Source organism: Urocitellus parryii, chromosome 6 (assembly GCF_045843805.1).
Source record: "Urocitellus parryii isolate mUroPar1 chromosome 6, mUroPar1.hap1, whole genome shotgun sequence".
NCBI classification, from domain to species: Eukaryota; Metazoa; Chordata; class Mammalia; order Rodentia; family Sciuridae; genus Urocitellus; species Urocitellus parryii.
In genome coordinates, this window is record NC_135536.1 from 137,987,740 (window position 1) to 138,002,781 (window position 15,042).

General features: G+C 40.9%; 1 protein-coding gene across 1 annotated transcript in view; it reads right to left on the bottom strand.

Annotated features, from left to right (window-relative positions):
- Window positions 1–1,138: 1,138 nt before the first annotated feature.
- The window catches only part of LOC144255454 (uncharacterized), a 280,090-nt gene continuing 266,186 nt past the window's right edge, over window positions 1,139–15,042 (bottom strand). Inside the window, exons 4-5 of the mRNA XM_077800156.1 lie at window positions 7,407–7,476; window positions 1,139–1,195 (exon numbers count right to left, since the gene is read on the bottom strand). Of these exons, the coding sequence (XP_077656282.1) occupies window positions 1,182–1,195; window positions 7,407–7,476 (84 nt within the window). The 3' untranslated portion in view covers window positions 1,139–1,181. The remainder of the gene's footprint in view (window positions 1,196–7,406; window positions 7,477–15,042) is intronic.

Consider the following 15,042-nt stretch of genomic DNA (forward strand, 5'->3'; position numbering starts at 1 on the left):
TAGAAGGGACGTCGAATAGAATTTAAAAAGTTAATACAGAAAGATATAAAAACAATGCCTGTCGTCATGTGGTAAGTAATATACAATAGTAGTAACTTCAGCAAACACACACACACACAAACACACACACACACACACACACAGAGAGAGAGAGAGAGAGAGAGAGAGAGAGAGAGAAAGATGTATCTGTAGGCACAGGAACTAACATTTATGTGGCCGAGAGACTAACTCTGCCTTGCTGTGGAATACAGAACTAGGGCTCTGATGTAATATTATTATAGGTCACTGTACTTTGTTGAAGCAAAGGGCAATTTCCTGTCTGGAGAGTGTGCGCATTTCCTGAGAGAAGGAAGAACAGAAAATCAGTGTTTGGTTTAATTCTAGTCTCTGCAGAGCTATCTACCTTTGACCTTCCAGAGAACAGGGAACAGGGAACAGCTTCTAGTAGCCTGTCCGCAATTTCAGTTTTTGCCTATGACAACAAAACAAATGATGTAGGCATTTATTTTTATGATCTGACATAAATTCCAGGACCGTTGGGAAGGGAGGGAGATGGGTGGATCATTCTGGGTCCAACCACATGTCAGACGCCATGAAGTCATTTAAACAGGGGAAGTGTATATAAGCAATCTTTAATTTTCGAATAGACAGTAATGATAAAAATGAAAAGAAGACTTTCAAGGTCACCCTGGGTCTGAGAGAGGATACCCCAAGAAGGACACACTTGGAAAGCATTTCCGTCATTGAAGAAGGTAAAGTTGAAGCCCATTGTGTGGCAGAGAAGCTTGTTTGATTGCTGGGACATAGCTGGTCCACAGTCATGGGAAAACAGGAAGAGCATGGTTCTGAGGTCAGTGGGCAGGCAGGCAGAGGAAATCAGGTCCCCGCTGGCAGTGCAAAGCCTGGAGTGCAAGGTATCCACATGGAGCAGGAAACAAACTCTAGGGCACAAGCCAGCAAGCTGAGGTTGATAACAGGCAGGCAGAGGAGGCTGAGGGACCCCAGCAGGTGCAGAGGGCCCAAGTCAGTAGCTCTGTGGGAAATGGATCCCCTAGGCTGGTGGTCATGTAGGCAAAGGGAATCAGTCAACCAGGATAGCACCAGACTGGAGCTGGAGAGACCTCTTTCTGGAACATTTCTGTATTCAGGTCTGTGTAGTTCCAGGTAGGGCCCCAGGCTCTCTAGCAGGTCACCCCTGCAGGTATGAAGAGGGAGCACTTACTCTCCTATAATAATCTCTATTAGTTGAACCATATCCATTTTCCACAGCTGTTCCTTCTATAGCATTGTCAGCCTGGTTGCATTGACTGAAACCTCTCCTTAGCCATTGTCTGGTATAATATTCCAAATGTAATCACACCCATAAAAATTTCACTAAAAAAATACTTTTTGTGCCTGGCACTCTGTGGGAGAGTTTCATAATTTTTTTTTTTTTTTGGTCAGCTTTTGTAGCAACTACACAAAGGTTATATTTAAGTCAATACACTGTGCTCCAAACAATAACAACCATATGCAGCATATGATTGGTCTTACTGTAGTTGTTATTATGAATGTATTTTTTCAGTCTATCGGAAACTATATTTTGCATTTTTATGATCACAGTGTTAAGGACTTGGAAATGTATTCCATGGTAACATTTCTGTGAGCGACATCCATTTTCTGTCTCATTACCAGGAAGGGGTCATTCGATAATCTTCTGATGGCATCGGGTAAATCTATTTCTTGAAACTGTTCCCCTGGGATAAACAGATAAAGTCGTCATTTTGCTCACTGTGGTGTCTCTGACTCTCAAAATGACTGATGGGCCATAATGGTAATCCATGGGGATGGAGTGCATCGGCAGTGGGGATGGCTTTTGGTTTCCTTAGCAACTCTCTCCTAGGGACACCATAGCAGCCACATTTGTTCCAAGTTAGGATTTTGGAGGAAAAAAAAAATAAAATCATGACAATATTTCAATTGAGATTTTATACACCTAAATTAACTTTGTTCAAAAGAAATACATCTTACATTGGTATCATTTTTTTTTTTTTAGTTTGTGTGCTGATTTCTCATTAGAATAACAAATTCTGCCCTCAGAGAAGTATTAGCATGGAGGTGAGAATAATGGGGTAGAGGAGATTACAAAGGCTTAATAGCCCCAGTTCCAAAGAGGAAGTGGTTTTCTCTGGGCTCCATTTTCCAATACAGCCCTGAGGGGATCTAATTTAGCATCTAAGCAAGCCCCTGCAAATACATGGTCTCCTTCAGCATGGTAATATTCAATCTAAGTAGAAATAGCTTATTCTTTCCCATTAGTTTACAGAAAAGCTAGTTTCTCTGTGAGATTTATTGTCATTACCTGAGCCAGGTTTTCTCCAGCTTGGCACCACTGGCATTCTGGAATAATTTTTTTTTTTAATGGAGGACTACCTTGCATATTGTAGGATATCTAGCAATGTCCCTTCCCTCAATGTGACAACCCTAACTCTCAAGGTAGTGCCAAACATCCCCTGGGAAGAAAAATGGCTCCAGTTGAGATCTGCTGTCCCAAAGAAAGCCATCCTGCAATCCTATGAATAATTCACTGCCATTATTCTTTATTAGTGCTCATTTTCAGCCTCTTAAACCAGATAATCCTAGCTTCGAAACTTGGAAGCCCATGCCCAGAATGCTATACCATATTTACATGTAATTTTAGAAGTTCTTTTATACCTAAGGAGATATCACAATGTCTTATGTAGCTGTGAGAAGAAATGCATTCATCCATCTTCTGGCCTCCATCATTTCTCATCTCTGTAGTAGCAATTTTTTAGTATAGCCCGTATTTATTTGTTTGGAAGGGGGGTTCTGGGGATTAAACTCAGGGGCACTCAATCACTGAGCCATATTTTGTATTTTATATTTTGTATTTTATTTGGAGACAGGGTCTCACTGAGTTGCTTAGTGCCTTGCTTTTGCTGAGACTGGCTTTGAATTCAAAATCTTCCTGTCTCAGCCTCCCAAGCCACTGGGATAAAAGTATTTATATCGATATAAGACATCTCCCAGGCCAAAAACACTAAAACTAAAAGCATAATTAAAATAAGATAAAATAATTGGAGAATCTGTGTCTACTATGAGTTTCACAGAGCATCGTTTTTAGAACAGTGATTCTACTCTTCTCTATAATTAACCACAAAATTAAACACATCTGTAGGGTAAACGGCGTAACACCTTTAAGCCCTAAAACACAACTTGTATTTTTTTCAAACAAGATCTACTATAACAAAATTCTTAATCAATAAAAGAATATGTGCCGCCTCTCACAAAACTACATTTTGACCAAACTACATTTGTAGTAGAAGAAAGATTTATACTATATTTTTGGGGAAAGGTTTTGATCTGATCTCAACAAAGATGGCAGTAGTAAAACTGTGTGTGTATGTATTTTCCCGGAACCTCTACAATACAATTAGAATGGACTAGAATGAACTAATGCTAAAATTGATACAACTTCCTAAAAAAATCTGATGAGTATTAACATCAACATAAGCCATGGGACATCCCCATATTGGTTCAGCATTTTTGTGGGTTTTGTTGCAACTGATTTTTTTGTTTGTTTGTTTGATTGTTTTGGTACTGGGGATTGAACCCAGGGGCACTTAACCACTAAGGCACATCCCCAGCCCATTTTTTTATCTAGAGACAGAGTCTCTCTGAGTTGCTTGGGGCCTCACTATGTTGCTCAGGCTGGCTTTGAACTTGCAATTCTCCTCTCTCAGCCTCCTGAGCTATTGGGATTACAGGCATGCACCACTGCACCCAGTGAAACTGGTTTTAATCTTAGGATGAAACCTATGGACTAGGGAGATGGACATACTGAATCTGTGTATCAAACTGACTTGAGTTTGAACTCAATACAGATTCTCCCTGACTTTGTGATTTCTGGCACCTATTTCACCCTCCTGAGCTTGTGTTCTCATCTATTCAGTAAAAGCACGATATCACCACCTCAGGGACACAGTGGGGATTGTACCTAATGCACATATAAGTGTAGCAGATTGTGTGGCCTGGGGCTGATCCAGTTCCCTGTAGGATAGTAACTCTGTGCTCCTCAGCCTCATGCTAACACAGCTAATGCATGCCTGTGCCCTTTTTTTGTGTGTGGATGATCAGAATCTTCATGTTTATTCCAATGGCACAAAACTACTATTGACTTCAGAGGTTTGCAAATGGCACTGTTGGCCTGGCTGGATCAGATACACCAGGGAGCCTGTGCAAACAACTGTCCCCTGGTTCCTACCCTAGGATTCCAATTCAGTGGGTCTGAAGTCAGACATGGGAATTTGGGAATTTTTAAAGCCTTCCCAGGAGGTGGCAAGATGCCATTTCTCAGTATAATTAGTGTGTTTGCTTTGTGAACACTCACCAATGGATGCACTTTTCTGTACGAATGTGGCATTACACGTTAATAGACATTTAATGAGCTATTAAATATCAATATCAATGCAAAGCCACATTTGATAGCCACTGGTTTATATCTTTTCCAAGCCACACTTCAAAGTCAAAAGTTCTAAATGTGATTTGTTTTTCACCAATAATGAACTAAATAGTTGAGTGTCTATGCTTGGCCAGCTGAAATGGTTACCTCTTAGGGTTGCAGACCCTAAGTATCAGAAAGTATCAAGCCCCAACTTTCATTTTTGTAGTTGAGGAAACTGGAAGCCAAGAAAGGAAGAGGATTTCTTTAGATGATCCCCAAAGAACTAGCAAAACAGTCACATGTCCAGGTAAACATTCTTGTAAAATATGCCCACATTGCAAACAGCACTGACCGCCCAAGACATTGCCTCAGTCACCTGGCGTCTCTCTGCTGATAGAGGGCTTGGCCAGGGCTAACTGCCTGAAAGTAAATGAACAATGAATGCATGCCTTTCAGCCTTTCACGCTCTAACCCATACATTTTACTTCTATTAAAACTTCAAGGAATAAAAAGCCTCAAGAGCAAAGTGCTTCCGGGCTTTTACTCAAGTGCTGTCCTTTACAGAAACCGTGTTTCTGAAATCAGAGTAACACCCCTCATTTGCTCAGCCTTCCATGGAACCTCAAAGACCCAGAATGTGAAAAATGGATCGCTAATTGCCCTTGTTTCCATTGGTCCTCAAAGAAAAATTAAAAGCATTAATATGTTGAGTCAAAGATTGCAGATTGTGTATGGAGCGGCACACTTCTATTTTTCTTCTTTTCAAGAGCAGTTAATTTTCTCCTGAGGAACTCTGGCTGCTCACTGTTTTATCCAGCATTGAATGACTGAAAGCAATTGTGTATTTTAAACTCGGTAAGTATGCTATTTATTTGTAATTTCCTTTAAGAGATGAATCAGTTAAGACTTACACAAAATGTCAATATGTCAAAACACAGGATGTCCAGAGGCAATTGCTATGATTTGACTGGTGGTTTAGTTCCAAATTTGCTACTTTATTTACTTCTTTCAGTTCCGGATGAATAGGGTAAGCTAAGTTCACAATACTGCTGAGACTTTCTTTTTCTTTGATGATGAATAAAAAGTAGAAAGAGGTGCTTTGTCAGTGTCTTAATCAGACATTAAACAGATGAAATACAAATGATCTGACTTCTTACCAGATGAAATACTGGAAATTTTTCAACCACTTGAAATGGTGGGAAAACTAATTTTGTCACTCAGGAAGAACATAGTAAGAAAAATGCATTCTTTGGGTGGGTGGATGGACAATAATAAAGCATACAGACTTTTCTATATATAAATAATATAGAATAACAGCTATTTATATAGCATTTGCATTGTATTATGTATTACAAATCATCCAGAGATAGCAAAGCATATGGGCAGATGCGTATACACATATTATACCTCTGATATAAGGAACTTTAGTATTCTCAGACATTAATATCCATGGGGGTCCCGGAACCAATACTGAATGGACATCAAAGGATGATTATAAATAATTTCAGTTTGATCCTCATATCCACACTTCAAGTTGGAACCGTGCCCATTTCTTAGGTGAGGCAACTAAGGCACAGAAGGTTCCATCACCACTCTGTTAGGTAAGGGCATGAAAGGAGGAATCCAGGACAGAGCTGGAATCGGGGAAAGTTTCTAAAGAGCAGTGAGACGTTCCTTTGTGTCATCACAACTTATTAAATAGTTTGTCACCATCATTAGAAAATCAAATGTTTGAAGGCAAGGATTGTATGTTACTTACATTTTGATACTCAAGACCACAGTAGTGCCTGAAGCACAGAAAAGTGGGGGCTGGCAGTGAGGAGCTGACACATGAGCTCCCTGCACCTAGCCATCCCCTGCCTTCTGCTTGGGTCTGTCTGGCTGGAAGCATTGATGTCCTGCTGGTCCACATGTACAGACTTTAGACAGTGACACCCTGGGGGTGGGTGGGAGTCTCCTCCATCTGACACTCAATCACCTTAGTTGGCTGGAGTACCAACTTAGTTGGTACGTAGTTAGTACTTAGTTGGCCAGACAGTACCCTCCAGCTCTCCTCCTTGGCACATATGCTCAGCCTCTCACCCCTGTTTGTATCTGGTAATGTAGAGGCCTGCTGCTGAAGGAACGTCACATCCCGGATTCTTGATTTGGTATTAGCAAGTGACAAGCTCCATTTCACATTGGCTTTGGTCACTTGCTGTGATCCAGATTCTCCAAAACCTCCCAGAATGGTATCTGGGCCACAATCCCAGCTAATGATCATAACCATGAGTGCTTTAGTTCTCTATTTACCATTGTCCCTTGTGACTGCAACTCCTTCCAAAGCAGGGTTTGGTCTATGATTCAGTCTGTTAATGTTACAACTTAACTTCAAGCCTGGCTACCAGCCTCTGCAGAATGACTTGTTAAATAAAACAGAACTTGTTGCACCCTCTCTATTCATGTGCATGCCTTTGTAAGGTTCCAATGCCACGTTGTTGAGATTGCAAGCTCTGATCTGGACGGGCCCTTTCATGGGACTGATTGTGCTGTTTGCCAGGCCTGGCAGTGGGGCTGTGCATGGAAGAACCTGTGAGGAGAAGGGCTGCAGAGACTGGCTGTCTTCCCAATCTCTCATTTCTACAGCACCACGACTTTAATTAAATATCCACCCTACTGACTCAGCAGCAGCTGAGAAGGCCTTGGGCAGAGCCAGGAGCCTGATAAATAGAGTGTAACTAGAGGTAGACACACTTCAGGTCTGCTGCTGAAGCCTATCAGTCCTGTTTTCTCGCCTGCTAGTGTGCTGTGCCAAGGACAGTCCAGTCCCCCTTCCCTGCAGGAGGACTCCCCAGGGGACTGACTGGAGGCAGCCAACCTGTGCTTTCTTAAAGCCTTATGGAAGAGGTGCTTTTCTAGACTCTGCTGGTCTTGGGGGTAAGACATTTACCAAACTTCTATTTTGCAAAGTGGCTTAACTCACCCAGTAAAGTTTTCCTCCTGGTTTTGCATAGCTGTGAGTGGCCACTATCTTTGAGAGCTCTCCAAGGTCCCTGGAGGAAGACAGAAGACAATAACCATCAAAGGGAAGAGACCAGGATTCCCACCCACAGTGCAGAGCAGTGCAAAGGCACAGGCTACAGACACCCCCCCCCCCCCCCCCGCGATGTGGGTTTCTGATTCCAGCTCTTCAACTCTTACCAGGGTTCCTGGGCTAATCACCCAACTTTGTCAGCCTTGGTCTTATGTACAAAACAGGAATTTTAGTATCTATTTTATAGAATGAATAGGAGAACTAATAGAGACCAAAAAAATGGCACATTCTAAACCTTTGATTAGAAAAAAAGTATTGTTCTGTTCCCCTTCTTCAAGGAGAGGATTTGAGGTCTTAGTGAGGCTGCCTCAAGCCCTTCTGCTTCAACACCTTTTGTGACTGTTTCCTGTCTGGTGGTAGATGCAATTCTTATTCAACTCATTTTCACCCTTTCTCCTCTCACCTCTTTACCAGGAAGTGATGCTTCACCTCATTGATATTGAACTTGGTCCTGAACTCAATTTGCCAATAGCATGTGAGCAGAGTGACAGTGTGATTGGCCAGAATCTAGGCCTGAAAGGACCCTGCATATTTCCAATCAACACCCTGGGAGTTTCCTTCCTGTATCAGGAGTCACAGCCCCTCCAGCCTGGGTCCCTAGATGGGATGAGTGGAGGAGATCAATAGTGTGAAACAGAGTTTCCATAAACAACCTGCACACCTATGAGCAAAATTACATGCCCAGCGCTACATGTCCCCAGATTCTGTAGCTATTTGTTGCGCAGCAATAGCTAACTTATCCAGCTTTCTAGGAATAAGTCAGAAAACAGGTCAGAGGTTCCCTCTGTTCTTGGATCTACTTGTCTATCTGAAAATTCTTGTATTCCATATATAATATTCATTCAATGGGAAAAATAACTTCTATCTTTTCAGAAATAACTCTGACTACCCCCTCATTCCTTTTGTCCATGTCTAGCTAGAAAAAAGAGAAAGTGTTGATTAGCAGCTATTTTTTTTCCAATTTTTCCATTTTATACCTGAACCTTTACATTTTATGTTCTCTAACTCTCCCCATCTCTAGCAGCCACAGGGAGAAGGGCTTAGTACTTCAAAATATTATATAGTTGTTGAAAATTTCAATGAACTGAGAAGGATAGAGTGAGCACTAAATAAATCTCTTGATTTAAGAAAACTTCCTTTATGAATGAAACTTATTGAGAATAAGTATTGTCCGATATAAAAACACAGGATGCCTAGTTAAATTTGAAATGTGGGTGAGCAGCATTTTTTTAGAATAAATATGCCCCACATATTGCACAGAATATATTTATACTAAAATTATTTATTGTTTGTCTGAAATTAGAATTTAATTGGCAGGACTATATTTTTACTGGTTAAGTCTAACAAGCCTACTACTGTAATCTTGGCATTTGTTGTGTGTTGAGAATAGAGTGGTTACATACCACAGGAAAAGTCTTGACCCTTGTATATTTTGGATAACACGTGCATGTGTTCAATATTTATATACATACATTTGTACAAAACAGGAACATAGATACATATACATATATATCACATCTCCTATCAAATCCTACAATGCAGGAAGTCCAAGTGCCCTGAGCCGCACAGGAAGAAAAAGATATTAGCATATGGGTTGCCCCTCTCTCAGGCCACACCTATAGATTTCTCTCCATGCCAGTTGACAATGGAGAAAAAAATAGGCCTGTTTTTAAAATCCCTCTGCATGATATTCTGTCCCTTGCCAAATAGACTGATGCAATGTTAGAGATTATTCATGGATGGCCTTGGAAGAAAACAGAGAAGGCAAATTGGCTAAGTGAATAAGATACAGCAGCCAATGCCCTCAGCCATTTTATTTAGAAGGAATTTGACTTGAGAATTTGCCTTTATTCCTGGGCAGTGGTTAATAGTGTGGTCAGATGGTCAGGGACTTGGAAGAAGCAGTACAAAGTACTAGTGACAAAGACTTGGAGATGTATGTGGAACTTCTGGAACAGTCTCAGAATGTAAGGATTCCTGTGTTTTGCATGAGATCCCCCCAAAAAGCAATTCCACCAAAGTAATTCCTACTAATCAGGAGGGAAAGCCTGCCCAGTCTGGGAATATAATTCACGTCTCCTCCCTGACCCTCCCACTGTCCACTCAATGTGCAAGTGCAAGGTGGTAGAAATGAAGACCATACAACGATCCAGCAAAATTCATTTCTCTTGGCCAACATTTATCTGGCTACCCATTTCCAAGTGAGCAGCTTTCTAATGGTGACTAATCTCAAGTCTTTTGCATAGTATCTTGGAGGACCATCTCTGTATGTGGCAGGTTTGATTTCATAGCTCTCTTCCATTATGACAACTATCAATTACTTTTCAGAAGTATCTAAATTTAGAATTTGTTTTCCTAGTCACACTTCTGCTATTTACCTGCACATGTCATAGTCTATGTGTATATTGCATATTGTGTGTATATGTGTTGAAACACCAGACCTCTAGCCCAACTGACAAACAATACCTTCCTTTGAAGGAATTCAGTCTTGCCAAAGAGAGAAGATGCTCAGAATTATTTTCTACTATATCATTTAGTGACTCTTATGGTCATCTCACAAGGGGTAAAGTTGGGATGCATCTCACATAACTAAATCTATGACCTGCTAGTAAAAGTTTTGCTTTTCTTCCTGCAATTACAGACTGTTAATTTAGAAGTTTTGGAGCATCATTAGAGAATTGCTCCCACCCAGAATTCAACAATGAATCCATGGAATTAGAAGCTAAGGATGCCATCTGGTCACTTTGAGCTCCTCATGCTATTCAACCAACCAGTGAAAAAAAGGTGCTAGGTTTTTGGCTGGGGCATTGAATCCTACCTAGGGAAAATAGTGTTGAACTAAGCAGTAGGTGAGAAGAACTTTAAATGGAACACAGGTGTGCCCTGGGCACCTCTTATTTCAGCCATGCTGAACATGAGATGCTAAGGGGCAGGGACACCTGGGGATCACATTCTTAAGGAACAATAGTTTGAGTCACTTTATTAGGCCAACATCCCTGATCACTTTGGAAACTGGCCAAAGGCCTAAGAAAAAAGAAAAATACAGAGTACCTGTCACAGTACATGCCTCCCTGATATTTATTTTTATGTAGGTTATATTAATTCAAAAGTTTCAAAATATTGAGGCAGAACCAAGAGAGAACCAGGGGAGAAATAGATATCATCCAGAGCTAGATGCGTTAGCTGAAAGATTTGTGATATATCTTTGATTGGGGTACAGGTGGGTGGGGTGTGAATGAGGTTTCAGCAGAAAAGTGTGAATTGCAGTGGCTAGGTGGGAACTTTATTTTGAAAGGTGATTATGTGAAGAAAAGTGGATAAGGATGAGGGGTTTCCAAGCCTTATGTGTACCCTGTGAGACTTGACCAATTTAGGCTTCCCAGCATCCAATACCCTTCCCCCTTAGGCTAATCCCACAAGGGAGAGTCCTTGCCGGCCTTCATTAGGGAAACTGAAATAAGAGACACATTCCTTTCCTCAGATCTCTAGGGACAGGAAGGAGCCCACTCACAAACTGTGCTGGGGCAGTCGTCATCTGTCACCTCAAGCCCCTAATCCTAAAGGAATATGACCAAAAAGGAATAGCTAGTGGTTATCTGCAGTAGATGCAATGGTAGAGCTAAGGCACAGTGGGTGGGCATTTAAGGCCAGCAGTGTCTGCTGCAGTGTCAGCGCCTTTGATTTGGCTTTCAGTACCAATGATCAGGCCATGTTCTCTCTCTTCTGCAACAGACTCTGTTGGCCCTTGGCTGTTTTTTGACTGAGCATTCCAGTTCTCTTGTTGTTCTGTACATTATTAATGCTCCTTCCAGTGGACCTTCCATGAACTTTAGTAGGTTTGATGTTTGTTGCTTACCACTAATATCATTGCATAGAACAAGTGTTTACACAGTGAGAAAGTCTGCGGTGTAGCCTAGAAGTGGGTGGGGGATGTGTGAAGGTGCTTATCACTGGGGATAAGGTAGGTGGTCAAAGAGGAGTACAAAGCTTTGGATATGAGATGCATGGAAAACTGATGGTGGTGGAAATTTGGCAGAAGCAGAATGTGGTAAAACAGATGCCCAACTCTTCAAGAAATGAGGGGAAGGGATAAATTGGCCATATTGAAGAGAATGAGAAGGGAGCATAGAATAATTTAGCCAAATCCATAAAGTCCCAGAGGAGCAGTGATTTTATACAAGGTAACAAAGTGAGGATGTGGATCAGGTACCAGAGAGCAAGGAAGAGTCAGATAGAAAACCTTGCCCTTGTCATGTGTGGGAGAAATGTTGAGAAGCAGTGCTCTCCTGGCAATCACAGGTTTCAGTTAAGGCTAAGAGCTCAAAAGAATGTGTAGAGAGAAAAGAAAGGTCTAGAACAGTTTGTCCACCATGGAACAGAAATTTAACAGAGAGAGAGGGTACCTCTCAGAGGAGAGACCCAGGATGTCAAATCAGCTGGGAGGCTGTGCATACAATAATGATTTATATGGGAGAGAGAGAGAGAGAGAGAGAGAGAGAGAGAGAGAGAGAGAGAGAGAGAGAGAGAGAGATCATGTACCAGGGTCCCTTATACCTAAACACCTTAGTCTGTTTATCATTATGATAAGAATATCTTTTGCTCAACTACAGCAGTCACCAACTTCATTAATTTAACAGGATATGGGAGTTTTCTCTAATTTACTATCCAAATTCCAATTTTGTCGGTGGACCCAGTTCTGAATCTCATGGTCTTTCCTTCCATTATGGATCCAGCTTATGGCTGAACTTTGCACTAAATTGCATGTCCTCAGCATCCCTTAATCTGGAACATTTTCACAGCTTTTCTTTGTCTTGTAAGCATGCCTTTTTAACAATTTCGCTGCAGCACCAGTTGAAGACCAAAATATTAGGAATATATATATATATATATATATATATATATATGTATATATATAACAATATATATATATATATATATAACAAAATCACCCATAAGCCCAGACCTCAGTTAGTTAAATTAACCACATTCCACTTCCCTGATATCATTGATGAGCCACTAAATGTCAATTGTATCTGTTTTCTGTCTCTTCCACTCTGTGCTTCTTTTGCCCTTGAGGGCAACCTCACATTGCTCCTCTCCACAATATGTATGTATGTGTTTGCTCAAAAATCTGTGAATGTGCTTCATAAACCACATAGTCCTATGTAAGTCTAAAGTATGTTCAGCTAAACATCCAAGTTTGAAAATGGGATTTTATTGAACACCTTTTCCTGCTGCCTCACTGTGCATTTCTCTGGCTGCCTCCTGTCTTTGCTCACTTCTATCAGATCAGCGACTCCTTCCTCTATGTTCTCAGAGCACTGTAACTGTGCCTTACTGAATCACATTGCTATTATCTGTTTATAGGTCTGTCTCTCTCACCAGCTTGAGAGGTTAGACTATGTCTTATATCCTTTTATCTGCTTAGTACCCCCTAAATCCCTGGTGCACAGAATATGGAAGAAATGCATGTGTGAACTGGTTCGAATCTATCTAAATACACCCCTGAGGGGTGTGATGTTCTACAGGAAATTGCTCAGTCTTGGTTTGCAGGTGAACTATTGAGTTCTAAGCATCTGTGTCACTAGAACACTGCCTCATTGAGGACATCACACCTGCTCTATATTTACAAATTACTAAATCCACTTAAGCTCATGGTCAACATCATGGTATCCAACTAAAAACAAAGTAATTAATAAAACAGAATCACATGTAGGAGGAAAATTCAATCTTGTTGAAATTAAGACAGATGAAAAAACTGGTATAAAATTGGAGCACCAGATGGTATCAATGCATTACACTAATTTTCTATTCACATATTCAATTATAGTTTAAATAAAAACTAATATGGGTAATTTATCTCATGGAGTTTGTATACAACATCTGATTAAAAATTCCCACAATGTCCCATTTACCCGCCAATCTCACACTGCAGAAATACAGTTTCAGCAAGCAGGGCATGATCCTCAGGGCATTCTAGAGGGGATGCTCACTCCCCAGGTGCTATGTGGGAGGTGTCATGGGACTGGAAGTCAGAACTGACTTCTGTTTCCCATGAGTGTGGTAGTCACATGAAATACAGGCTTCCCAGTTAAATTTGAATTTCAGATAAAGAAATGTAGTATGAATGTGTCCTAAATGTTGCATGAGACACATAATAAAATGTATTTACAGTTACCAGGTACTTTCCTGTGCATCCCTTTACTCTCTGCAACAGTTCCATGAATCAGGATTCAGTAGGATTCATCAGGAAAGAGGTGGAAGCCCTTAGACATCAATGCATCCAGGGAGAGTTCTGCCACCTCCCTGCAGTATCTGAGTTCACGTCTCTGTTCAGCACAGCAGCCAGGATATCCCAAAGGAGCCAAGAGAGGTTGGGGTGGAATAGGAAGGCCAGGGGCCCTTTGACTCTGCCCTTACAGTGGAAACTGACCAGACTAGGCTTTCCTTCTGGGCCGGGTCTAGAGACAAGTCAACACATGGAGAAGATCCTATCCCACCATCTCTAAGACACTATGAAAAAATAAATCTCTGTACCTGCTTTGTGGTGTCAGAAACTTTTTGAAACAGGAAGTGGGAGTGTGTATGTGACAAGAATTTCAAAGTCATAATGGATATATAGCACTAAAATCCAAATGGAAATCATTTAAAAGGACAAGATTTGGTATGACTGTAAGTGACTTCCATTGGATTATCCTCCTGTTGTAGTGGGTGCCCATGATGGTGAAGAATCAGACAGCAAAGTTACAAGCTTATTTGAGATGGGGCAAGAAGCTACTCAGAGCTGTAAATGGGCATGGAACCAAAAGACAGGGATATTGGAGATATTACCTTATAAAACCCAACCTGATGCATGGACTGAGAGTTAGATAAATGAATCAGTATGTGATAAAGCAAGTATATTAAGATGGCAATGTTAAAATTTAAGTGGTAGGTATTTAGGTTGGATGTCAAATTTATTCAAGTGTGCTGCATATTTAAAAACAAAATTGGCCCTCTGTATCTGTAAGATTGAAAACATTTGAAAAAAGTTACATCTACCATATATGTACAGACATTTTTTGGTCATAATTCCTTGAACAATATAACATAATAACTGTTTACATATTTCTTATATTAGGTGTTGAAGGTCATCTAGAGATGATTTAAAGTATACAGGAGGATAATTCTAGGTGATGTGCAAATATTGTGCCATTTGATGTACAGGACTTGAGCATGCATGGATCTTGCTGTCTGAGGGAGTCCTGGAAAAATATTCCCAGAATATCAAGGAATATCATAATAAAATGTTGGTGGGAAAATACCCACAACAGAGTTGTAAGAATTTTATATAATGGTATACAGGTCCTCCAAATCAGGCATCCCAACTCGATTTCCTTTAGCAGCACTCAGAGGTGTCTATGTCATTCACGGCAGAAGTCACAGAAACCTCTGCAATAGTGATGGGACCCAGGATGTCCATGGTCCCCGCTGCCTGCCTGATGTAAGCACTTCTCATTTTCTTCATCTCAGGGAAGAAGTGGTC